Source organism: Argiope bruennichi, chromosome 1 (assembly GCF_947563725.1).
Source record: "Argiope bruennichi chromosome 1, qqArgBrue1.1, whole genome shotgun sequence".
NCBI classification, from domain to species: Eukaryota; Metazoa; Arthropoda; class Arachnida; order Araneae; family Araneidae; genus Argiope; species Argiope bruennichi.
This window is the reverse complement of record NC_079151.1, coordinates 124470391-124495716: the sequence shown is the minus strand read 5'-3', so window position 1 is coordinate 124495716 and position 25326 is coordinate 124470391. Positions and strand designations below refer to the sequence as shown.

At 30.4% G+C, this 25326-nt stretch overlaps 1 protein-coding gene across 3 annotated transcripts in view; it reads right to left on the bottom strand.

Annotated features, from left to right (window-relative positions):
• LOC129987574 (cadherin-like and PC-esterase domain-containing protein 1) overlaps positions 1-25326 on the bottom strand; it is a 373319-nt gene that overhangs the window by 215119 nt on the left and 132874 nt on the right. For all 3 annotated transcript variants that reach the window (XM_056095568.1, XM_056095666.1, XM_056095622.1), the window contains one exon: positions 16422-16572. In XM_056095568.1, the coding sequence (XP_055951543.1) occupies positions 16422-16572 (151 nt within the window). The remainder of the gene's footprint in view (positions 1-16421; positions 16573-25326) is intronic.

Here is a 25326-nt window from a genome sequence, read left to right as displayed (position 1 = left end):
CGAAAGAAACAACAAAATCAAACCAAATCGGTATTCTTATATTGATTTCAGTTCAATTAAGCCAAATAAGTGTAAGAAAAACTTGGAACAGTTGAATCTATCAACCAACTCAAACAATCTTGAGGATTAACGGACAACTTGCGCAACTTTTCTGGACTTCTTGCTCTATTAGTACACGAAAACGAAGGAAGCCTATTTTGTTTTGATTTATTTATTTGGAGATAAAACTGTTTAGTCGCTTAAACAAGAAAACTACGGTCTTTCGAGACATTTAGTCGGTACAAGTGCCACATTCCAATCTAACCATTAGAAGTGAACAACTTACTCCCATCTAACACCGTAGTTGCTGAAACGAGATTATAAATGTCGAGGGACGTCTAAAACGCTCTCAAAACTTCCTAGATTATCAGTTGGAACTCTAATGAGAATCTAATCCTAGCACAAGAGCCAGGATAATTTCTGAGCCTTCCAACGCCGCAATTCTCTGGAGTGCGACTTCTGCACTCGTTCATAATTCACCACCATCCAGACTGGCCATTAACTATGCAAATTCAACAAAACAGCGGGAAAAAACATGAATTCTTTCTTCCCAAGTTTTGCGTTTATTCATGGTGCATTCTCGCGGCCGGACCGGAGTTCTTATTTAACTAATGGAGCCAAGGATTGGGAAGTTCAAATATTGTGAAAGGGAACTTTTCTCTGAATTGTTGGAGTTATTATGATAATGTGTTTCCGCGTTTATTGTCGTGCATTTTTGGTAAATAATCGGCGACATAGACGTCATGGTGCTTCATTTTCGTCCAGGCTCGGAGTGACAAATAATTATTTTAGAATGAGCTTACAGATGTCGTTTTGCAGAAATGAAAAATCATGTGTGAAACAGCTCTGTTTTTGACAATGTTAAAGCAAGTGACGACAAAGTATAAAATTTAGAGTTTTAAGTGGATATGTTTTACCGATGATTAATTGGTTTAGCACCTTAACTGTTTTATTTTTTTTTCTAATTTTTTATTATTTAATCAGATGACACCTTTCGAAAATATATTGTCCTCTTTAATCAAATAAGAATCCATAGAATCCTTGAAATATTTATGTGTCATGTGTAATTTTCGCATCGAATCATACCGTATAATAATAATTTAATGCTAGCTTGTAACTTGAAAAATTTATAAGTTTATTCAATTCACAAATCGTGCGTGGGCATGATGATTAGGAGATTAAATTGACACGAAATGTTAGAAGCAACAATATGTTAGAAGATCAGAACCATATGTCATGACATTTCTTTTTTCTCCCATATTTAATAGCGTAATAAGACATTTTACATATATAGGTCAAGTACATGATAAGGACAAGATTTTAATAAACTGGGCATTTAATTTTGAATATTTTTAGTGAGGATAAATATATTTTTACTTACTTATTACGACTTATGAAAACACTGCATTTTTTATACATAATATTGCCGCATTGAAAAGAGGCAGTCGACTCTCCATGGCTAAATGGTCATAGCAATGATCTCATATTCAAGAGATCGGAAGTTCGAATCCCCCTATAGACAATGCGATTCACAGTCAGTGTAAATATTTAATTTCTTGATTTTATGTTTTCCTTTATTTCATGTTCCAGAAGATTCTGGACCTTTCTTTAGTTTACCAGATAAGTGTTCTGGACTTTTCTTACTGTCTTCAGAAAAGTATTCTGGATCTTTCCCTGCTAATATAAAAGCCGAAGATCTGTCAGTCACTGTGTTCTCAGTTCAGAGTTAATAAATTGGTTTAGCTCTACTTCTTGTGTGTCATTGAGTTCCACACTAAAGAACCTACGTGACAATATTATTTAAAAGAAAACGATGAACACCTATAAATGAAGTAATAACTAAGTAAACGTCAGAAAACATATAGGAAATTGACCAGTTATATCAATAAAAAAATATAATTGTTTTACTAATATCTTAATTGAAAAATTCATATTTATTTCGATGGCAAATAGTCTAACGACATCATTTTAATCGACTTGACTCTAGTCCTGTTTAGCTAAGCTGCCTACGTTCCAATACGGAAGTTCACCACAGCATATATGTTTGCAGTGTTTATATCAAAGCTGCGAATCTGTATCAAATTTTGGACAGAAATCCGTCAAGGGACATATGCAGCCAAATAAGTAGAAATCCGTCTACTTACTTGACTACTTGTATCATACGAACACGTTAATTTCTATTCATAGAAGAAAAAAATTCAAGAATCCCAATCTCCCTCGAAAATATCTTTAATAGGGCGATTCTACAAAATCTTGAGATTAATTTTTTTTGCCAATTTCATTATATTTTTTTTGCGTACTTTTTATAATGAAAGACCAGCGGGGGCGGTCTTTTTTCGAAATTTTCTCAATGACCCTCTAATAAAGATTTTATCTCTCTTCCCCGTAAAAATTTGCAGGCCTTAGTTACAGCCACAAATGCCTTGGCGAATATTAATTACGAAAAATAGATATGTATTTAGTATATCATTTTTCCAGTCGGTTGTAACCAAAATTAAATTCGGAGCTATAATTTCAGTCACAAGATCATACACCGAATTATGATTTATTGTGATTAAATGCATGCGAAAGTACAGACCAACACAAGATGAACCTTTTGACAGATTTAGTTAAAAATTTGGTAAGTATTTACATTTTAGATATAGATGATTAAACTGTGTACCAAATGTTATTTATTTGGTTCTCAAGTTCAGAAATTACTGAGTTCACTTATATTTGAACAGCTAGATAGACTTTCTCTGAATGCATTTCTTTAAAAGTTTGAAAGACATTTACAAATTTGTCTAATGAGACCGTGAACCGAATTTCAGTCGTCAAAATTTCAGCTAAAAGCATTTGACAATCACCGTGTTTGCAGACATACATAATGCAAATAATGTGAGTATGCGTTTTAAATCCAGAAAGCTAAAACCATGCAAATTTGTTGAAATCTGGAGTTCGATTTGGACGATTAGAATACTTTCTCTTTACAAGAAAAATATAAAGTTTAAAAAAAAAATATTTTTAGTTTAAATATTACCTATCTAGAATCTTTATATCAAATATTTTATTAACCATTACAATATTTTCTCTGTACTACAAGAGAAATCGAAAAACAAATAACAAATAAAATTTTTCAAGTAAAGGCTGTCCCAAAATTAACGCAAGATTTGAATTTGCCACTATTCGTGCAATAAAGTGTTGGCAACCCTATTAAAAAAACCAATTGATTACTGATAGTTTTGGAACGTTACACGATAGAACAATGCGTTTTCATTGTTGCCAAATTAGAAATAAATATTAAGTTAATAGTCAAAGAATCAAAAAGAAAGATTAACTGAATCCGGCCCGAAGACTTTTTCAAGGGTCACCCTCAGGCAAGGACCCAAACCAGGGATTTTTTCTGTGAGGGGTCTGACTTTTCGTCCAACAAATTGACCCCTCGTGACCCGAAAATCCCAGAAAATTGAGGTTTTAGAGATAAATTAGTATCACAAGATTAAAACAAGTAAAAACACTAGCAAAAAACAAACCAAATAAGACCACAGCAAATCAAACCACAAGATACATGAAAAAAAGTAATATAAACACAAGGCAAATTACTTACAAAATGAAAGTACAAATATGAAGAAAACTACTTGAGGTTAAAACGTGCTATTGTAGATGTATTTCGTTGAACTAAACTAAGATTTAATTTTTCCACGTTTACAGCTATATCCGCCTCCCACGTTTCGTCATAATGTATCGTCATCAAACTTGAAGCGCCATCTATTGAATTAAAACTCAAAGCTAACAAACCAGAGGAAGTCAGAAATTAAACAGACCCTCTCTTATCAAAACTTCTATATTGCAAAAGTTTTTGGGAAATTCGTTAATAGTTAAATTTTTAATGAGATTGTTTGTTGCTAAGATATAAGAGCTTTTATTATTGCAAATTTTTTTAATTCTGTTAAATTGTGAAAATATCAAATTTTTGAAAATTTTAGAGTTTAAATTAGAATGGTAGTTACTAAGTTTAATTATTTTAAAGTTAAATTCATCCCTTTTATCATAAATACCTATCAAAGTTTTTCCATTGTCAATTTCTATATTTAAATCTAAATAATTAGCTTTAAGTTGATTTTCGTTTGTTTGAGTTAAAACTAATTCTTTTGGGTAACAATTAATAATATCATTAGGATTATCCACATTTAACAAAATTAAGTCATCAATATATCTCCAGCCTATTATTAAATTAAGTTTAATTATTTCTTTTTCATAATAATGTAGGAAAATATTGGCTAACGCACTTGAAAAAGCTGTTCCCATTGGAATTCCTTTTTCTTGTTTATAAAAATTTAATCCGTTAAAAACATAGTTTTCTTTAATATTAAATTTACATAACTCTAACCAATTAGTTTTTGTAATAATATCTCTATTTAAATATTCTTCATATATATTAGTACAGACATCTATTAACTTTTCATGAGGTAGATTAGTGTATAAATTTTCAAAATCATAAGTATTAAGCTTATTAAAAATGTTATCCTTTAGAAAGTCCAAAATATCTTTGTTACTATTGATAATAAAATTATCTTCCTCTTTAATTTTGTTTAGGACAATTTTTAAGTATTTAAAGAAATGTTTTCCCGTATAGTAATTGTAACTGCCAGTGCTACAAGTTACGAATCTAAAATTTATTGGTTTTTTATGAAATTTTATTGTTGGGAAGAGGTAAGGGTAGTTTAAAGAGCAAGTTTTTATTTTAATTTTTTTAGCGAAAGCTAACATCCTTTTATCCAATTCTTTTTTCCCGGTGTTAATTAATTTGTAAGTTGAATTAGAGTTATATTCCTTAGTTAGAAGTTCTTTATAATAATATTTACAAATTAAACCGAAATTATTTGCCGATTTATCTATTACTGTAATAACAAACCTCTCTTTTAAATTTTTTTATTTCTTTTTTCAAAGTTTTGTTGAAATAAATTCCTCGTTCTTTAGTTCTAACGTTGTCTGCATTAAATTCTGTTTTAATGTCTTCTAAAATCCTTACTTTCCATTCTCTGAAACCTTCTGGAGGCCAATGGTATTTCCTAGATAATTTGGAAATAAAAATATCCAAATCTTGTCCGATAGAAATTAAGATTTTTTTAATGTTAACTTTTTCTCTTAATCTAAATTTCGTGCCCCTTTCCATTAGATCTCTTAAAGAGTTAGAATCTATAATTTTTAAATTCCCTGTTATAATATGTCCTTTGTCAGCATCTATATAATCTTTATAAATATCTTTATTACAATTACAGTCTGTCTTGTCTATCTTATTTAAATTTTTGCTATAGTAATTATAGTTACAGATTCTTTTTCTTAAAGTTGCTGAATAACTAAATGCTATTGAAGCTATTGCATTATCCTTTAAAGGAAAAAATTCTTTATTGTTGTGCATAACTTTAGGTAACTTTAGGTTTTCGAAGCAAATATCCAAAAATCTCACTACACAGTATTCTTTATTTAAATTACTTTTAGTTTTAAATAGTAAATCGTTTTTTCCTATATTAAGCTTGAATTTGATAAGATCTAGAATTATGTATTTAGTGAATGAATTTTCAAACATATTTTGGACTTTCTAAAGGATAACAATTTTAATAAGCTTAATACTTATGATTTTGAAAATTTATACACTAATCTACCTCATGAAAAGTTAATAGATGTCTGTACTAATATATATGAAGAATATTTAAATAGAGATATTATTACAAAAACTAATTGGTTAGAGTTATGTAAATTTAATATTAAAGAAAACTATGTTTTTAACGGAATAAATTTTTATAAACAAGAAAAAGGAATTCCAATGGGAACAGCTTTTTCAAGTGCGTTAGCCAATATTTTCCTACATTATTATGAAAAAGAAATAATTAAACTTAATTTAATAATAGGCTGGAGATATATTGATGACTTAATTTTGTTAAATGTGGATAATCCTAATGATATTATTAATTGTTACCCAAAAGAATTAGTTTTAACTCAAACAAACGAAAATCAACTTAAAGCTAATTATTTAGATTTAAATATAGAAATTGACAATGGAAAAACTTTGATAGGTATTTATGATAAAAGGGATGAATTTAACTTTAAAATAATTAAACTTAGTAACTACCATTCTAATTTAAACTCTAAAATTTTCAAAAATTTGATATTTTCACAATTTAACAGAATTAAAAAAATTTGCAATAATAAAAGCTCTTATATCTTAGCAACAAACAATCTCATTAAAAATTTAACTATTAACGAATTTCCCAAAAACTTTTGCAATATAGAAGTTTTGATAAGAGAGGGTCTGTTTAATTTCTGACTTCCTCTGGTTTGTTAGCTTTGAGTTTTAATTCAATAGATGGCGCTTCAAGTTTGATGACGATACATTATGACGAAACGTGGGAGGCGGATATAGCTGTAAACGTGGAAAAATTAAATCTTAGTTTAGTTCAACGAAATACATCTACAATAGCACGTTTTAACCTCAAGTAGTTTTCTTCATATTTGTACTTTCATTTTGTAAGTAATTTGCCTTGTGTTTATATTACTTTTTTTCATGTATCTTGTGGTTTGATTTGCTGTGGTCTTATTTGGTTTGTTTTTTGCTAGTGTTTTTACTTGTTTTAATCTTGTGATACTAATTTATCTCTAAAACCTCAATTTTCTGGGATTTTCGGGTCACGAGGGGTCAATTTGTTGGACGAAAAGTCAGACCCCTCACAGAAAAAATCCCTGGTTTGGGTCCTTGCCTGAGGGTGACCCTTGAAAAAGTCTTCGGGCCGGATTCAGTTAATCTTTCTTTTTGATTCTTTGACTATTAACTTAATATTTATTTCTAATTTGGTTAAGTTCATTTGTGTTTTAGTTGCAGCAGCATTAGCGCTCTCTAAATACAATGTATATTTTATATTTTATTATTATATAGATTCAGAAAAATTATATAGGTGTTTTTGCACATTGTTTACTTATGGATTGATAGTTTCTTTTCATTGTTGCACAATATTAAAAAAAAAATAATGAAGGTTTGGTGGCCACAGTTCGAAAGTTTTGAGAATTTTCCCCTCCTCTAGATCGTGTGATTGAACGCCATTGGATTTCCTTTGATGGGGTAATTTGAAATCAAAGGACTATGCCAACAAACACGTATGGATCAAAGGAGAAAATTCAACGTTGCATTAACGAAATTTAGACAAATTTTTGCAAAATGGCCGTGAAAAATTTCGACAAACGAGTATGCGCCAGTAAAGCCGTGGTAGCCATTTTCCCTATGTATTATTCTTTACATAAGCCTATCTTGTGTACTTTAACTATTCCATAACAATTTAAAGAAAAAAATGTTTTTAATTTATTTTATTTAATTCAAATCCTGTGTTAACACATTGTTCTATTGTGTATCCATTTTTACTAACCTTATACTATAGCTGTCAAATACTTTTTTTTTCAATAGGTTTGCCAACACTTTACTACACGAATGGTGGCAAATTCAAATCTTGCTTTAATTTTTATACAACTTTTATTTTATCAGCATTCTTAAGTTGTTATTATTATTATTCAGTTAAGCAATTGTTAAGCATTTTAAATATTTTTAATACAAAGAAAGTTAAGCAATTGTTAAGTTGCTATCATTGTTAAGTTAAGAATTTGTTAAGCAATTGTTAAGTTGTTATTATGTTAAGCATTTGTTAAGTTAAGCCATTGTTAAGCCTTTTAAATATTTTTAATACAAAGAAAGTTAAGCAATTTTAAATTGTTATTAAGTTAAGCAATTTTTAAGTTAAGCAATTGTTAAGTTGTTATTATTATTGTTAAGCGTTTGTTAAGTAGTTGTTAAGCATTTTAAATATTTTTAAAACAAAGAATAAATACATACAAAAACATTTTATAGAACTATCTTTAATTGATTATAAACTATATACATTACAATACACGACCTTTCATTTTACAGCTATCAATTAACTGGTGCAGTTATGAAATGGGTTGCCGTTAACATCCCAATAAAATGATATGGAAATTCCATCACTTTTAAATTCTCTTCTTTTATGCGAAATGACTATGATGTCACTCCTGCAATATTACACAAGTATACCATCGATCCTGATTAATGATGATGATCGTTTTGACATGTGGAAGAAGCAGACGAAAAACTTTCCTTATGTAAGATGATATATCGCCAAATTCTTTAAAAAAAGATAGAGGTAGAAATGAACAAAAATGTTCAGTGAATTTATTTCAAAAGTAATAACGAAAGTTCTGCGGAGTTTCTACCCTATATCACTTATTGATGAAATCTTATTATTTCTTTCTTCAATTTCATAATGAAATTTCTCAGAAAGGGAGAAATAGTTATTTTAATTTTATTTATAAATTTCTCAATTAACATTATGCAAAGATTGTTATTGGATTACATATTAATCAATATAAGGTTTCGTAATAATATAAAGTTTCACTTCGGAGAAAATTGATTAATATTACTTAAATTAAACCTCTAGAAATATAAAGTATATTTTTAAATGTATATATTTTCTATTTTATTTTCACCTCGAAATTTTTCATAAAAAATTAATGTCTACATTTTTTATATACTGATTAAAATTGTTTATAAATTAATTTTATCAATAATTAGTTTCCCTTTTTAAACTTTCATATATTTTTGAGAAAAAAATCATTACAATTATTTCCGAATCTTATGATAATTGTTTTCCTAATTCATTATTGGATATCACTTTTCACATACAATTAAAATTTAAATAGAATCACCCGATTAATTGATATTCAAATTTGAAAATAATGAAATATTTTACTGTCACGAAGAAAACAAGACAATAAAAAATTTAGCACATGAAAAAATGAGTGAAAAAATATTACAAAATCCCATTTTCCCAAATATAAAAATTTTAGAAAATATTAAAAAAATAATTCTTTAATTTAATTTTTTTTAAAAAAATTACCCTGTCTTTTTCTTACAACACTGCATATATAATTAGTTCTAGAAACTTTTTCGGTCAAATTTCAACTGGTGACCATGAGTCACCTCACGAGTGCAAATGTTTAAAGAAAAAATTCAATGAATATACGTACATAAAATAAATCGCAAATTAATAAAGAATTAAAAAATATATATTTTAAAAAATTATAATAAATTTTAATGTTACGTTTCATTTTTATCAAGAAATATCCAAATCAAGTCTTGTTACAAACTTTAGATTATCCTTAAGAAGCACGGACAAAAATTTGCGGTGCCGTTTGTTAAATCGTATTCCCTCCTGAACTAAATCATATTTTCAATGCCGTTTGTCAAATCATATTCCCTCCCTGAACTAAATCATATTTTCAGTGCCCTTTGTCAAATCACATTCCCTCCCTGAACTAAATCATATTTTCAGTGCCCTTTGTCAAATCACATTCCCTCCCTGAACTAAATCATATTTTCAATGCCCTTTGTCAAATCATATTCCCTCCCTGAACTAAATCATATTTTCAGTGCCCTTTGTCAAATCACATTCCCTCCCTGAACTAAATCATATTTTCAGTGCCCTTTGTCAAATCATATTCCCTCCCTGAACTAAATCATATTTTCAGTGCCCTTTGTCAAATCATATTCCCTCCCTGAACTAAATCATATTTTCAATGCTGTTTGTCAAATCATATTTCCTCCCTGAATTAAATCACATTTTCAGTGCCGTTTGTCAAATCATATTCCCTCCCTGAATTAAATCACATTTTCAGTGCCGTTTGTCAAATCATATTCCTTCCTGAACGGAAACATATTTTCAGTGCATTTTGTCAAATCATATTCCCTGTCTGAACTAAATCATGTTTTCAGTGCCCTTTGTCAACTCATATTCCCTCGCTGAACTAAATCATATTTTCAGTGCCGTTTGTCAAATCATATTCCCTCCCTGAACTAAATCATATTTTCAGTGCCGTTTGTCAAATCATATTCCCTCCCTGAACTAAATCATATTTTCATCACAGGGCTAATGAATCTGAAAATTCAATTCTTGAACATAAACTGAAAATCCTTCAACCAATTTGGAAACAATATGCAAAATTTCAAAACATTTCCAGAATTGAATTCCAAGAAATCGAAACCACCTATCGCCTTTTCCCAACTTTTGCCAATACTATTTGACCGATGAATCAATCCTGTGACGAAAATAGAAGAGGACACCGAAACCCTGGGTACCGTTGTCACCGGGGGTGGGGGGGGGAGAGAAATATCGGGCCACGCGTCAGGGCAATCCCCTTTCGCACACACCCCTCCAACAAAACGAACCGGAAATCTCAATTTGCAAGTCAAAACCGTGTCCTGCGAAGGCTTTTCATCTAATTAAGGCCCAAGCCGGCTCGCTAAGGCTAAGGGCGACAGAATTTTGCCCGGGTATGTCTACAGGGCCTTCTAGGCATGAAACTGAAACGGATTAGTTTGAACTTGATAAGATTGAATAATGGATCGGAATGTAAACCTTTTAGATAATGAAGTAGACACAGTGGAAACACATGTAGGCGCTTCGGCGAACTGTAGTTTTGCTTTGGGAATGGGTTTTCAGTTTTTTTTTTTTTTTTAAAGCAGGTGTTTGTTCATCGTTGACTTGTCGTGCAGCTGACAATCATGTTAGCGCAAGTTAATAAAACTAGAAGATATAATTTGTTTGAAAGTTTGTGAAGTGTATGTATTTGGTTTCTGTTTGCTTTGGTTGAGGGAAAAAGAAAATAAAAAAACTTTTTTAAACAACGTAATCGATCTCGTTGATGTTTGATGGAGTTTAAGTACACGGAATAAATCTTTCGAAGCATTTTGGAGTTAATATTTCGTGCCGAGAAGTTTTATGTTGTCTGTTATAGGCAAACACGAATAAAAAGGATAAAAAAAAGCAAGTTAAATTTTAAAAGTTTCAAGAATATTATATGTTGCTTAGATATTTGGTTTGAAAAAACAAACAAAAAAGTGATGAAACTTTTGCGTGCGTTATTTTCACTATCCGAACTAATTTGTATGCGTTCTGAAAGTTGCGCGAAGCATTTTAAACTTTAACTCATTGTCTATTTAATAATATTTCAGATAAATATGCACGCGAAAGCAGACAAAAGAGAAGTACTGACGTTAATTGTTTTATTGGAAATAATGATACTTTTTCTCCGAACATTTCTACATATATGCATATAATACTCAGTGTTCAAAATTTGAAATAATGTAGTAATATTCATCATGTGCTGTATTTCAATAATACTAATCGCTTTTGACGACCGCTATGCTTATCTAGATTATTGATTTCTTTGGCTCACTAATTAACATAGAATGTATTTTTTCAAAAAAAAAAAAAATGTCATCTTATATTTGATACAACTGAAAAATATGAATTCAATAGAATCAGTTCACTTCAATTTAAAAACATAAGATTGAATGTTTTAATAGACGAGTTTGATTTCCGCCATAACATTTAAAAGTATTGTTATTGATTGAGAAATAAATTGAATTAAAAATTATTAAAATTAAAAGAAAAAAATTGTGAGGTAATGGAACTGTTATTATTAAAAATATGATTCTTTAAGTCTTAAGATAATACAAAGACCATATTTGTAAAATAATTCTCATACAAATCAATGATTATCCATCTGACGGTTAAGCCTATTTTCGAGCTCGATTACGCTTTCTGTTTGAAACCTATTTATTAATTTCTTTTATATCTTCTTTCCTCTAACTGAATAGCCTTTTGGTGACACAGCGAACTTCTCCTGAACATTTCTACTATTAATTAGCTAAGCGAAGTTTCTATATAATGCAGCTGTAATAACGTTCAATGAAGCAGTAAGGAATTTGTCTGATAGTTTATTTTCATTTGATTTTTATTAAATGTATTGCTTACCAATTTTTGTTATTTAAATTTTATAAACATTTTACCAAATATTGTTACGAATCTGTATTATTGCTTCCCTTCGCAGTTAGTCTCATAGTAAGGAAGCGAGATTTACAGATATTTTAATAGAGACCGAATGTATGTCAAGTAAATGACTCTTGACTTCGGCTACGAATTTGGCTACGGTAAAAATGAATATACTAGAAAGTACATGAATTAAGACATCTATGTTAAGACATGAGAGTTGGCGATTCTTCTAGAGTTTTCGACAAGTGAAGTGAATTTTGTCTATAGAATGTCATCTAGGACTGAACTATTTAGCAGCGATCTGAGGGCTATTAATACTGTGTTTTTATTTGTCAATGATTTGCTGCATGCATGTGTGTTACTCACTTCAGGAAGGACTATTTTCGTGTTTATTTCTGCTGTGTTCTGCTACCTATATTCCGAGTTTTCTTGTAAAATAAAACGCCTTATCGAGCTTAACAGACTTCTCACCGTACACGCACGGACATATTTTCCGTAATAATATTTTGATGTTTCCGACAAGTCTATTAATAATTTTAGGATTAAATTTCCATTTCTAAACTCAAAACTATATGGTTTTATCTTTTATTTGATATCTACATTGTTCTGTGTAATGTAAGTATTTTTCAAGTTTATTCTGTAATTGCCTGTGTGTACTTTTCTTTATTTGTGTGCATTTTGTTTATTATTTTTTATGATGAATGCAGCACTATATTGGTTTTTTTAATGGGTAGATATCTCTTGCTCTTTGATTGGCTAAAATAGAGGTGAGATGGAAAATAAGTTTGAAATGTTTTTTTTTTTTTAATTAGAAATTCTATACAAATATCACACAAGTTTCGAATCAAAACAAAAAGGTACGATTCAAAAAGAATATATATTAACATGTGAAAAGAATAATAATAATTTATATTTCGTACACTAGTAAATAAAAAACATTGTTTAAAATTAATTACTCCAAGAAAGGTTTTTAAAACTGCACCGACGTTCGCTTTAATCCTTTTCTAGGGCCGTGGGAAGTATGCTTCTCACCAAATTTATCAATCTTTGTATGAAATTATGTAGGTTGGTATAAGTTCTGACATATTTTTTTAGTCAGTCAGAAACTTAGATGCTTCAGTTCTTTATCTCAGACAAAATAATGTGTCTTAATTTGTTACTTAATAATGAATTAACCAAATTAATTAATGAATCAAATTAAATTTATCTAATAAGCTAAATGAATCCCTTTTCTTATCTAATTTCAAACCTAAAATTATTTTAACATAATATGACTAGAAAAAAATGGCCCTTTAAAGGGTTAATCCACATTGCATGCAGACATTCCACTTTAAAACACCACATTCTTTTTGCATCACATCACTCATTTACTGATTTGTTTTATTTTTAAATTTAAAGAATTATAATAAAATATTTCATAAATGCATGAAAAACTGCATGGAACAAATATCACACATGAAGCATTCTGTGTATTCTTAAATCGAATGAATCATCCAGATTGTGTTATCCCTAGAGAGAGAAAACCGAACAATTATGGGCAATCCAATCAAACTAGCAACTGAGAAAGCATGGACCAAATGGTTTAAACCAAACGTTTGAACCTATTGATTGCAATGCAATGTATATGCAACCCATTTCCAATGTACTAGATCATTTCGATACCTATTTGCGCTATGCTAACAAGTCTTTGGACGGAACAACGCATGCAGGCCTTCTGCAAGTTTATCATCGGAATGGGGAGAAGAGGGGGTGGCCTGGCAGCATGGGCCATCGGTGGGAGAACGAACATCTGGAGTTTTTCGATGTCTGGGAGTGAGTGAATGCTCTGAGTTATCGGAGAAGCGATCAAAGGTAATTAACATTGCGAGATGCTACAGCTACTTTGTGTGGCAGCGGAAGCTAGGATGGACCTGGAATTCTGTGGATGTTCTCGAGGATGGAAGTTGGGTTTTTAAAAGTTTTAAGTGGCTTTAAATTAGTCTGCTTCGTCCAATGGAAAATCGATACTTTATTGTTTCCGAAAATGGGGTGAAGTCCGTGATTGCCGTTTGGGGAGGATAGAAAGGTGTGGTTAAATTCTCAAGCCGTGATTTCCAAACATTTTTTTTGTGCCAATATCTTACATTTAAATAGGTTTATATGAATTGTTTTCCAATTTTTTTAAATGCATTCATGGATATTTTGTAGAAGATGTGAATTCTTTTAGTTCAGAAATAATTTAAACGAAAAATAGAAAGAAAAAGATCACTCTAAATGTTTGGTAAAAGAAACTAAGATTTTGGAAAAAGAAACAGAAAATAAATTTTATAGTACTGTCTAAGAAAAGTAAATGGTGTTAATAATAACCAAGAAAATAAATGGTGTTAATAATAACCAAGAAAATAAATGGTGTTAATAATAACCAAGAAAATAAATGGTGTTAATAATAACTAAAAATTCTCAAATCGTGGTTTCCAAACTTTTTTGTGCCCATATCTTGCATTTAAATATGTTTATATGAATTGCTTCTCAATTTTTTAAACGCATTCATGGATATTTTGTAGAAGATGTAAATTCATTTTGTTCTGAAATAATTTTTTTGAAAAATAGAAAAAAAAAATCCATTAAGTATTTTGTAAAAGAAAATTAAGATTCTGGAAAAATAAAGCTAAAATAAATTTTATAGTACTGTCTAAGAAAAGTAAATATTAGGTTGAATGTTGTTAATGCTAGTTAAGGATTCTCAAGCCGTGGTTTCCAAAATTTTTTGTGCCTTACATTTAAATATGTTTATAAGAATTGCATTCTTATTTTTAAAATGGGTGCATGGATATTTTGTAAAAGATATGACTGCTTTTTTTTTTCAAAAATAATTTGAACGTAAAATAGAAGAAAAAAAATCACTCTTAATGTTTGGTAAAAGAAAACTACTATTCTGGAAAAAGAAATCGGAAATAGATTTTACAGTACTGTCTATGAAAACTAAATATAATGTTGAATGTTATTAATAATCATTAAGAGTTATATCAACGCATGAGTCAATAATAATCATAATTATTATTGGTGTACAATATATGTTATATGCCAACTGGCGTATTTTTTATTTATGTTATCTATATAAAAATATGCTAGTTATCAAATAATCGATACTGATTTTTAGCTATTTGGAGCCTATAAGTTAGACGTACAAGCACAATAATATGATATGAAGATGGTTTAGTTTAGTTTAGTTATATTAACGTCCCATTGTAAAGCAATACTAGGGCTATTTTGGGACGGACCTCGTAATTTTGAACCACGGTCAGATGACGAGGACGACACCTGAGCTGGCACCCCCTCTCCACGCCGCACCAGCGGGAGGACGTTTGGCATGACGGATTTAACGTTCAACAGACTCCCTTACACGAATGTTCTTCGGTCCAAACGGGTCTCGAACCTGAAACCCTACAGGTCACAAGACGAGACCTTACCATCAGGCCACCGCGGCCCCAATATGAAGATGGATCTTCAATCAGAATTTGAATTTTGATTCTTTTAACATTTATTTTTCATAAAGAAATAAGAAAAATTACATATTTTAATATTATAAATTAATGAATGCAAATAATATTGGAAATTAATGAATGCATATTACATTATTTCGATATTGGAAATTAATGAATGTAAATAAACTCGACATTCATCAAGGAAGAAAACAGTTAACAGGTACGATTATAATGTTAGAGGAATTTACATGTTGTTTTAAAAAGTATTTGAAAGATCTATTTAAAAAATATCTAAAATTTGATTCCTTCAAATTTTGAAGAAAGTGAATTCATTGAATGTCTGTGGGTGTGGGACTAGAAAATTATGAATTATTTTATATTTGAGCCGTCAAACATGTCTTTTGACGACAGAATAAAAGTAATATCAATATAAGTTATTTTGAAGATATACAGATCAATCTTTTTATCAACTGATATCAACTTTTTATCAACTCAAACATTGCTTATTAACTTAGAAAAATATATTATGTAACTAAACATAAAATCTGGTGTAATCTTGCTACCGTCTATTTGAAGATAGCTTTCTAATTGTGCAATTCATTTTTTGATGGAGATTTGAATATACAAGGAAAAATTTTTATGGCTAAATTAAATTATTTCAAATGGGGAGATTTATTTTTAAAAGTTTTTTACTGCAATTATGGAGAAACGTATCTAAGGAAATCAAGCAGCAGAATTTTTGATTAAAGTATAAACATTTGAATGTTCAAGTTAGTAACGGCCACCTATTAAGCAGTTTGAAACAATCCATAGTCCAAAGTGAATCAACTGTCACAATAAAGTAAATAGTGACCTTTCGAAATTATCAAAATTACCAGAAAATGCCAGTCAAAATATTATTTCTAATTATTATTCATTATTATTTATTCTAATTTGAATACTATTTCTATTATTATTTCTAATTTGAATAAATTATTTCTAATTTGAATAAATAATCGTCCTGATGTAGAAATAACTATGTTATATGTTAATTCCTTTATCTTACCTGTGGGCACTGTATTCTGCAGGAAAGAGCCTATGTAGCTGAGGTAACAGGTGAGGCAAGTGAAGAGGACAACTAGGAGCAGCAGGTCTCGTACGAAACGCCATCTGGTGGGCGGACGGAACCTCATCAAAACTCGAGTACGAAGAGCTCTCTGTAAGACAAAAAAGCAAAGAATCATTGAATTTGTCAAGTCACTTTCAAAATAAATTGCAGACTTTGCCAAAGTTGTGTAAATTAGGATTTATCTGGGAAATGTTATTCTGGAATACGTTAGCATTTGACTGATTTTAAACAATGTTCCGTCAAGAGTGCGTTTTGGCGGATTTTAGAGACTAGTCGATTTTATATGAGCTGACGTCCCCCTCTCAAAGTTTCCACACCAAACCGGCAGGAGGGCGTTTGGCCCTAACGGATTTAGTGTGCACCAGGCCCGCTTGCGCGGCGGTTCTTCGGTGGAATCGGGTCTCAAACGCAAAATCCTCCAATTCTGAACCCGGGACCTTATCACCAGGATACTGCAACCCCTAGGACTTAGAGATAACGGAAAATTCTAACAAAGATAAAGCAACTGGAGGATCGCTTTCTTAGCAACATTAGAACGCCACTTGCTAGTAGTACGTTTCTTTTCAGTGTTTAATGAAATGTTAATTTATATCATATTAGTTTATCCTTTTAAGTTATCTACTTAGGTTAACGTTATGTAATAAGCCTTTTGTTATTAACATAATTTAATAATTCTTCAAGTCCATTAAAGTTAGTGCATTCACATACAGTGATTTTCTGTAAAACACAATAGCAGTTATTTTATGAAAAGAGTCTAATCTTTTGAAATTGATGGCCTGCATCTATTGTTTTTCTTCTGAAGCTAGCTGATTTCCCACAACATTTAGAAAAACTACATATGGCTAATTGCATAGTTTATATTACCTAATTATTTTAATAAGTACTATCTAAAGAATTCAAAGGGTAATTAAGATACACATTCCTATTCGTTTTTATGAATGGACTCTATTCATTAACGACATGAAATTACAAGCATGTTTCTATATATATATATATAAAGATTTTATATCGTTCTAACTGTACAATTAGATGTAGAATTAACAGTATACAAATGCAATGTTGTAAAGAATTGCCTGTAAATATCAGACAATCCCTGAAATTTCTAAATTAATAAAATAATAGTTCTGCCACTTCCTTTTTGAACTCGTCATATCGTGCAATTTTTTTCTAATCTATAAATTACTGTCCAGTTTTCTACTATTTGGCATATGACTTCATATATTTATGTGGTATCTCAGATTAACATCAGAGCTAAAATATAAATAGATAACTTTTATGGAAGAAAAATCCCAACTGTTCTCGAGCAAGGTCATTTGTATGTCAGGAAAATTTAATTTATAAATCATAATTGTTGATCGTTGGTGTGAGAGTACATTTAATATTACTACGAAGCTGCTATATAACTTCTCTGCACAGTAAATCTCAGGTAGAAGAGAGTTTTACAGTAATCTCTAACTGATACTGAATGGATGCCAATAACACCCGCCTCGGTGACCATTTGATGATTTGAAGACGAGTCTGGAGCCTAAAGTACACGAATTTTGGCGACACTTTTATTAGAAGCAACGATACAGTATCTTTCTAGAAACTTCTATACCCTTGTCTCGGAATGTTTAAAAGTGGAGGCCCATAGATAAGATGTAATAGTAGAATGAATTCTTTCTTTAGATTGTTGATCTCCAACGCGCTTTCTCGAAGTGTTTAGTACTGTTGCTGTTATTTAATAACGCTGCATGCATGCTGTTTTCTTTTGAAAACGTTATTTTTATGTGCGCTTTGGCAGTATTTCGGTGCTTGTATTTCCTGGTCTTCTTATGGAATAAAGCGTTGTTATTTGTTATCGAGTTTGCTGGACTTCTTATCGTACATTCACAAGATGAATTCTCCCGTAACAATACTTCTCTGAAAATAATTTTAACAGAAAATATTATGAAATATCTGATTTAGAATCATAAAGCAAAGGAGGACACAGAAATTTTCATATACACTGATAAAGGAGCGTAAGTCCCAAAAACATCAAATGATACATGAAAATATGAACAGGGATGTCGCTTAGAAGAACTACAGCATGCAAAAGTGCGAAGCCAATAAAAAGATGGTAACTCTTTATTTGGCGATATTTTAAATTTCAACAGTAGATGGAAGAGCTCAGTTTTACAGCTGATTGGAATTCTATTCAATACTGTCCGAACTCCCTAGAAATGGCGAAGGGATTAAAGAATCCTTTCGGCAATTGGTAATCACTTCACATTTCTCAGAGATTTGTAACGAAGATGGAGATTCTTTGGATGAGTTTGGCGCGTCTATGGTTTCAGTTTACGTAAAACGTTGCATACATTTCATATACAGATAAAATTTTGAAAGATTAGCACTGAAATTCGATTGCAACGCCCTCTAGCTCAGCCAACTGACGTTTCCACCCATGCTTTCCATCATTACTTTGAAAATTTATACATCTCGTACTTTCTCTACTATATAGTTCGTTGGATTTTGACTGATGTCTGTTTATTTTTCGTTTTGGTAACTAACAAAAAAAATTAGGATCAACTAATAATTAAATCGGAACAAAATATAAAAAATACAATCTCTAAAATCTGTGAAACGATAAAAATATGAAATAAAATTTCTTGATTTAGTGGCAACTAGATGATTTGGGGACCAACAGTTTCTTTCAAAATATTGATTGTGTTTGAGTTAAATTAATTCGTTTATGCATGATTTGATACTCAATATTCTTGCAACAACAACAACAACAACAACAAAAGAGTTCATCTAATGAATTCGAAATTCACTCTGTCTTTTGCGGTAAAGTAATTTCACTTTCACGTTACTCAAATAAACTACTTAACTAATTGGCAGAATTTTTCTTCTTAAATTCTGTACAGTGGAAAATATTACATGACTAAATATTAGACAGAACAATTAAAATTTTTTGAATTTTTTTGTAAGAATGAAATCTTTTATTGAAAATTATGCGCAAAATATTTTTTAAAAAATGCCAAAAATCAGGAAAACCTTGCGCAGTTATTAAATTGCTGCTATTAAAAATAATTTAAAAAAATTTTAATACGATGTCGAAATTAAAATTGTGCTGAATATTCAAAAAAATATATAAAAATAAATATCAGAGAGACAGATTTTTTCTTAATTTTTAATTAAAGTTCTAAATAAAATTTTGGGAAACATCTCTGAATTCTCGCCTTCTTTAATGCATTTGTGAGAATTTGGTAGCTTTAGGTCATATGGTCTGTGCTATAAAGCGTCGGCACGCTCACATAAACAATTTTCTTGTGAGCATAGATATTTACACCAGTAACAAGGAAAAATAATAATTGAATCAAGAAAACAAATTATGATAGAAAATTCTAAAAGCAGAATTTTACAATGTTTACAGAATAATGCGAAAGTTAAAAATCTAACAACATAAAATCTTTCCAGAGGTGAGTTCAATCTAATTCGTAATTTACTCCAATGGAAAATGAATTTTGTAAAGTAGTCTCGCACTCATCTTCTCTTTTTTCCAACTTAATTACTTGAGAACGAACTCCGTGAATTTTAAGTTCCACTTCAAATTAGTAATGCTAACCACTACTCGTTAGAATTCACAATGCATTCAATAGGACATATTACCCCCCACTGAAACGGAAAAGAGTTATTATTCATTAACCACAAACGTAAGATTTCCTGAAATATTGTTTGGACACTTTTCGAAATGTGTTCCATCGCAACAAAAACTTCTTTTAATTTAACAACAATAGCTAGAAACGAGTGAATTCAGTCCATGGAAATAACAGGGGAACTGCTTAACCATTTTAAAAGCGACGAGGAAAATCCTTTCTTGCGATTTAACTGCTTAACGCACGAACTGTTCTTTATTTAATTTACAACCTTTGTGCGTTTTCCCGCGCTAGGAACGCGTGCAGCACATTCGTTTCGTTGCCACGCCATTTTTCAAAACTTTTCGGAGGAAAATCGTTTGTGACAGGTAGGAGCGTTCATTAGAATTTCTTTTTGAAAGAAAATATTTTTGGGATGCACATTTCGATGACAAACGATCCGAAACAGAAACGAAATGAAAAGTTTTTCTCGTTCAAAAGGTTTTCAGAATTCGAATTAAACAAACAAACGATTTTGTAATCAGTACGAACAGCGAAAAGAAGGGCAGGTGGGTGGCTTCGGGTAATTTTTGTTCTTCGTTCTAAGAAATAGTCATTATTTCGATAAAATGAGAGTTTTGTTTTAAATTAAAGTTTATCTTTCTGAAATGGAGGCGCAACTTTTTCCTTCCGAACTTTAATCTAGGAAGACTATTTATCTAACGAAGGAAAGTTAAGAATATTTTAAGCTGTTTGAAACTTTTTATGTGAATATAAACAGTTTTGAATTAAATAGTTTATTTTTTTGAGGTAGTGTTATTAATTTAGCTTTCACAAATGTAGTCTGTTATTTTTAGCTTTATATTCATAATTAATTGAAAGTAATGCCATTTATTTGAAACTGCAAAACGAAATGAAGCTACTTTTAGGATCTTTAATATACTTTTTGAATAAAAATGAAGAGTTGCTATGATATATGATCGAAAGATTAAAGATTTTTATAGATACAAATGGAATTTATAATTAACGTACATCTTATCATGAACGTCGTTAAAGTATATGATAAAAATCTCTAAAGCATTATATTTTATAATCTGTTACATATTTATTTATTTTGTGATACAACGCTTAAAAAAGTGTCATCATTGCCTGTTTAAATATTGCTACACTACAAGTAAGAATCAATTTCATACTGTACAAGATGAGGCCGAATTTAAAAGATTCGAATTAAACAAGAATTTCAGATAATTCTAATTGCAAAATTCTTTTCCAATTTAAATAATTTAAACGATTATTATAAATGCAGAGTAACGCAAACACGGTCTGTAATGAATCCTTTACACATAAATTCTCAGTGATAGTTTACATTTTGCATTAAAGTATTACAGATAACTAATTATCATGAATTTACTGAGTCTAAGAGAGACTAAGTTAAAACAGCCGTCATGTTTTTGAAATTTCCAAATAGTTTAAAACCCGCCATTTGCCAATATGCCAATTCGCCAACCCAATATTTGCCATATTCCAATTCGAATTGAAGATATTCACTTAGAAGATATTCCGAATCTAGACATGAAAATTCCATTAAGAAATCGGTTTTGAGTACTAACAGCTTATTAAAAGATATTTCTAAGCTATTTAACAAATCGATCTAACATTTTTGTTTATTGCATTAATTTAATTTACTAGTTAAAAGAGATAAGACGAATTGTTACTCTTTCAGTAACACCACGCCGCTAACTATTAATTATTTAGCCGCTATTTAAAAACAATATAGATAGTTCTGAAGTATACTTCAAATATTCATTCAATAACTGTTTGAAAATCATTCTAATACAACTTTCAATAAATGCATTCTTATTACATTATTTTTCATTTAAGAACAAAAGTAATAAATTATCTTTAAAAATTCCGATTTATCTGAAATTATAGAACATAACTGATTAAGATTATATCCTCATTCAATAGCAGGAATACGAACAAACTATACAAATTAGATAGATAGAAATTAAATTGACAAATATAAAAATATTTAACTTTGCAATGAGAATCGGACAGTTTTTCTTTTATTTTAGGAAATACTAACAACCTTAATTTTCACTCTTTACTTCAAAAAAATTAGGGATTATTACTAGTGACATTCAATTTTGTATTCTGATCTAATTTCTGTAAATTATCCTTCGGTCCCGCAATTTTAGACATTGCATTATATTACACCACTTATATCTCCGCTTTTAAAGTCAAAAGGGTTTAAATAAAGGTTTAATAAAAGGTTTTTCGGTTTAAATAAAAGGATGCAATTTTTAAAAAATAACGGCACGGACACAGTGAAAGATTAATTTAAAACTTATATTAGGACTCAAATACAAGACACACAAAGAATAATAATAAAATAAATAAGAAAGTTAAAATATATTATAAATAATTTATAAAACGAGAGAGTATTGGGTTGCTGGATTTGGCAGCTCAAAAGGATTCATGTTTAAAATTTTCTTCTATAAGACGATTTGTTTTATCACACAAAACCGCACTGGAAGTCATGATTTGGTTCACTATAAATTATTTGTGAGAATGATATTTAGACATTGTAGTTATTTTCTATTGTAAGAGTTTGGAAAACTCAGGAGATTGTTAGTAGACATTCATTTTGTTTTTTGTAGCATAGCGCATTGGATCGTCATTTTCATCATAGAAACTGTTCGGAAGTAGGTGCGAAGGAACAATGAAAGGAAGTTAGTTGGTTAGTTATATTAACATCCAGTTTTAAAGCAACACCAGGGTATTTCAGGACAGACCTCATAATTTTGAACCGCGGTCAGATGACGAGGACGACACCCGAGCTGAAATCCTTCTTTCTAAACTTCCGCCCTACACCAGCGGTCAGACATTTGGCCACGATGCACTGCTTTACACGAAGGTTCTTCGGTGGAATCTGGTATCGATCCTGAAACCCCCTGGTCCCGAAGACAGAATCTCACCACCAAGACACAATGAAGGGAAAGTATCATGTCTTGAAATGAACATAACTTCTTCTCTACTCCATCCCTGTAGATTTTTTTTAGAAACTTTTAACATTATTTTATAAATGTTTCTTCCAGTTTTTCCATTATTATACTTGTCTTACTAGATATTTAAAACAGCCATCCTAAATTGAGATTTGAAATTGAACATGGTATAGGAACGAAAAAATCCCCTATCGTTATGGCTTATATGGTTAGGGGATCTGCATATTTTTCTTGTCCAAATGACAACATATGTATTGACATACGTTGTACGTCGCCGAAATGCATATGTTTATTGAAAAGCAACAAAGAGTGAATCTGCCTTAATAATATCTTGAAAAAATAATTGTCTTCAATAGTTTTAGACAATATGAAACCCTTGCGAAGTTACATGGAGAGTTTTTGATAGTGAAATGAAAGAAAATGAATCATGAAAAAAGAGAAACGTCTTAATACAGAGAACGAACGTAAATGACGAGTGTCATTCTAATCAGGTTTTGCTTTTTAGTTATTTTAAATAGTTCTTTCTATCATTTATCTTTAACTGCTAATTCATTTTCTTATTTGCTTTCTTTTATTTACGTAAACGACAAAAATTTCCTCAACGAAATTAAAAATCGCGGAATCTTTTCCTTGCAAAACGAAAGATAAACGAAGAAAAAAAACTAAAAAAACCACCAAATAAAAGGCTACGAAATAAAACAAACAAATTCTAATAATTTATCATCAGCTGACAGTTGTATCATTCAAATTTGATAAAATATGATTTCTTGTACTCTAAACATGGAAACTTTTACATTTTAAGTCTTATTCTACATGTCGTTGCCACAAAGATAATAATTAATCCGATTTCTTTATACACCAAGCAACAGCCCCTTCGGTGGCGGCGACTCGGCCGCCAGACAGCCAGGGCGAAAAATCCCAGCGACGTTGCTTGTCAATTCCGAGCGAAGACGGCACTTAATCACGCAAGTTAGCGTGCTTGCAGTTACGGGTGCGATTAATCTAGCGTTCTTCTTCCGCATTAAATGGCCGCAAAAGAATTCTGTAAATTAGTTAGCTCGTGTTGCATGGTGGTTAAAGAAAAACGGGAGGAAAATTCTCGCATCAATCACCATTGTGCCTCTCTGCGATATTACACGCGCTCGCTTCCTACTTTGGCGGGGGTAGAATGTTTGGACTTCGCTAAACTGTTTTGCTCGTGTTTACTTAGTTTGAGAATCTCCGAAGTGAGGGAAAATAAAGTGCGTAAATCTTTAGGTTGAAACCACTTTATGTCAATGCACGACGGGAAGAATTATTGCTGCTTCCTTAAATGTAGAGCACGGGAAAGCGAAACTTTGTGCCATGAATATTTAATGAATATTCACATCAATGAGTTACGAAGGTGTATCACGTGACATAAACAAAAGGAATAAACTTTAAGCAATATTGATTTCGAGGCAAGTTTCCTATTCCACTTCGCTCACTTCATTAATAATATTATGAATTAATCTCAGTGAATATGGGTCCATTAATTATAATTAAACTAATATGGTTAAGACCCAAACGTACTAACGTTACTTTAGTTTTAACAGTTTAAAACTATTAGTATAATGTCACTTTCTGCCAGTTACGTATCAATTAATTTCATCAATATTATGTCAAAGGATATGTCAATATTATGTTAGTTGATTACGAGACAATAAATCATTTATTAGCGTTATGGATTTATATCAGCGAATAAGAATTAATTATAATTAAAATAATATGGATGAGGTCGAATGTATAATGCTACTTTAGTTTTAACACTTTAAAACTGTTAATATGATTTCACTTTGTGTCAACTATATAGCAATGATTTCGTCAATATTATACCAATTAATTTCGCGGCAAGTTCCCCATTCCATTTCAGTCCCTTGATTTTTGGATTAATTAAACGAATATGGATACAATAATCTTAATATCGATGAGGCCAAATGTAACTAACAATACTTTAATTTTGACAATTTAAAACTATTAACATAATTTCACTTTCTATAAATTATATATCAATTGATTCCATCAATATTATGTCAACTGATTTCGAGGCAAGTTTCGTATTCCACATCGGTCACTTGATTAAAGTATCATGAATTAACCTCAGAGAATATCGATACATTAATTATAATTAATAATATGAATGAGGCCAAATGTACTAAATCTACTTTAGTTTTAACACTTTGAAACTATTAGTATGATTTCATTTTCTGTCAATTATATATC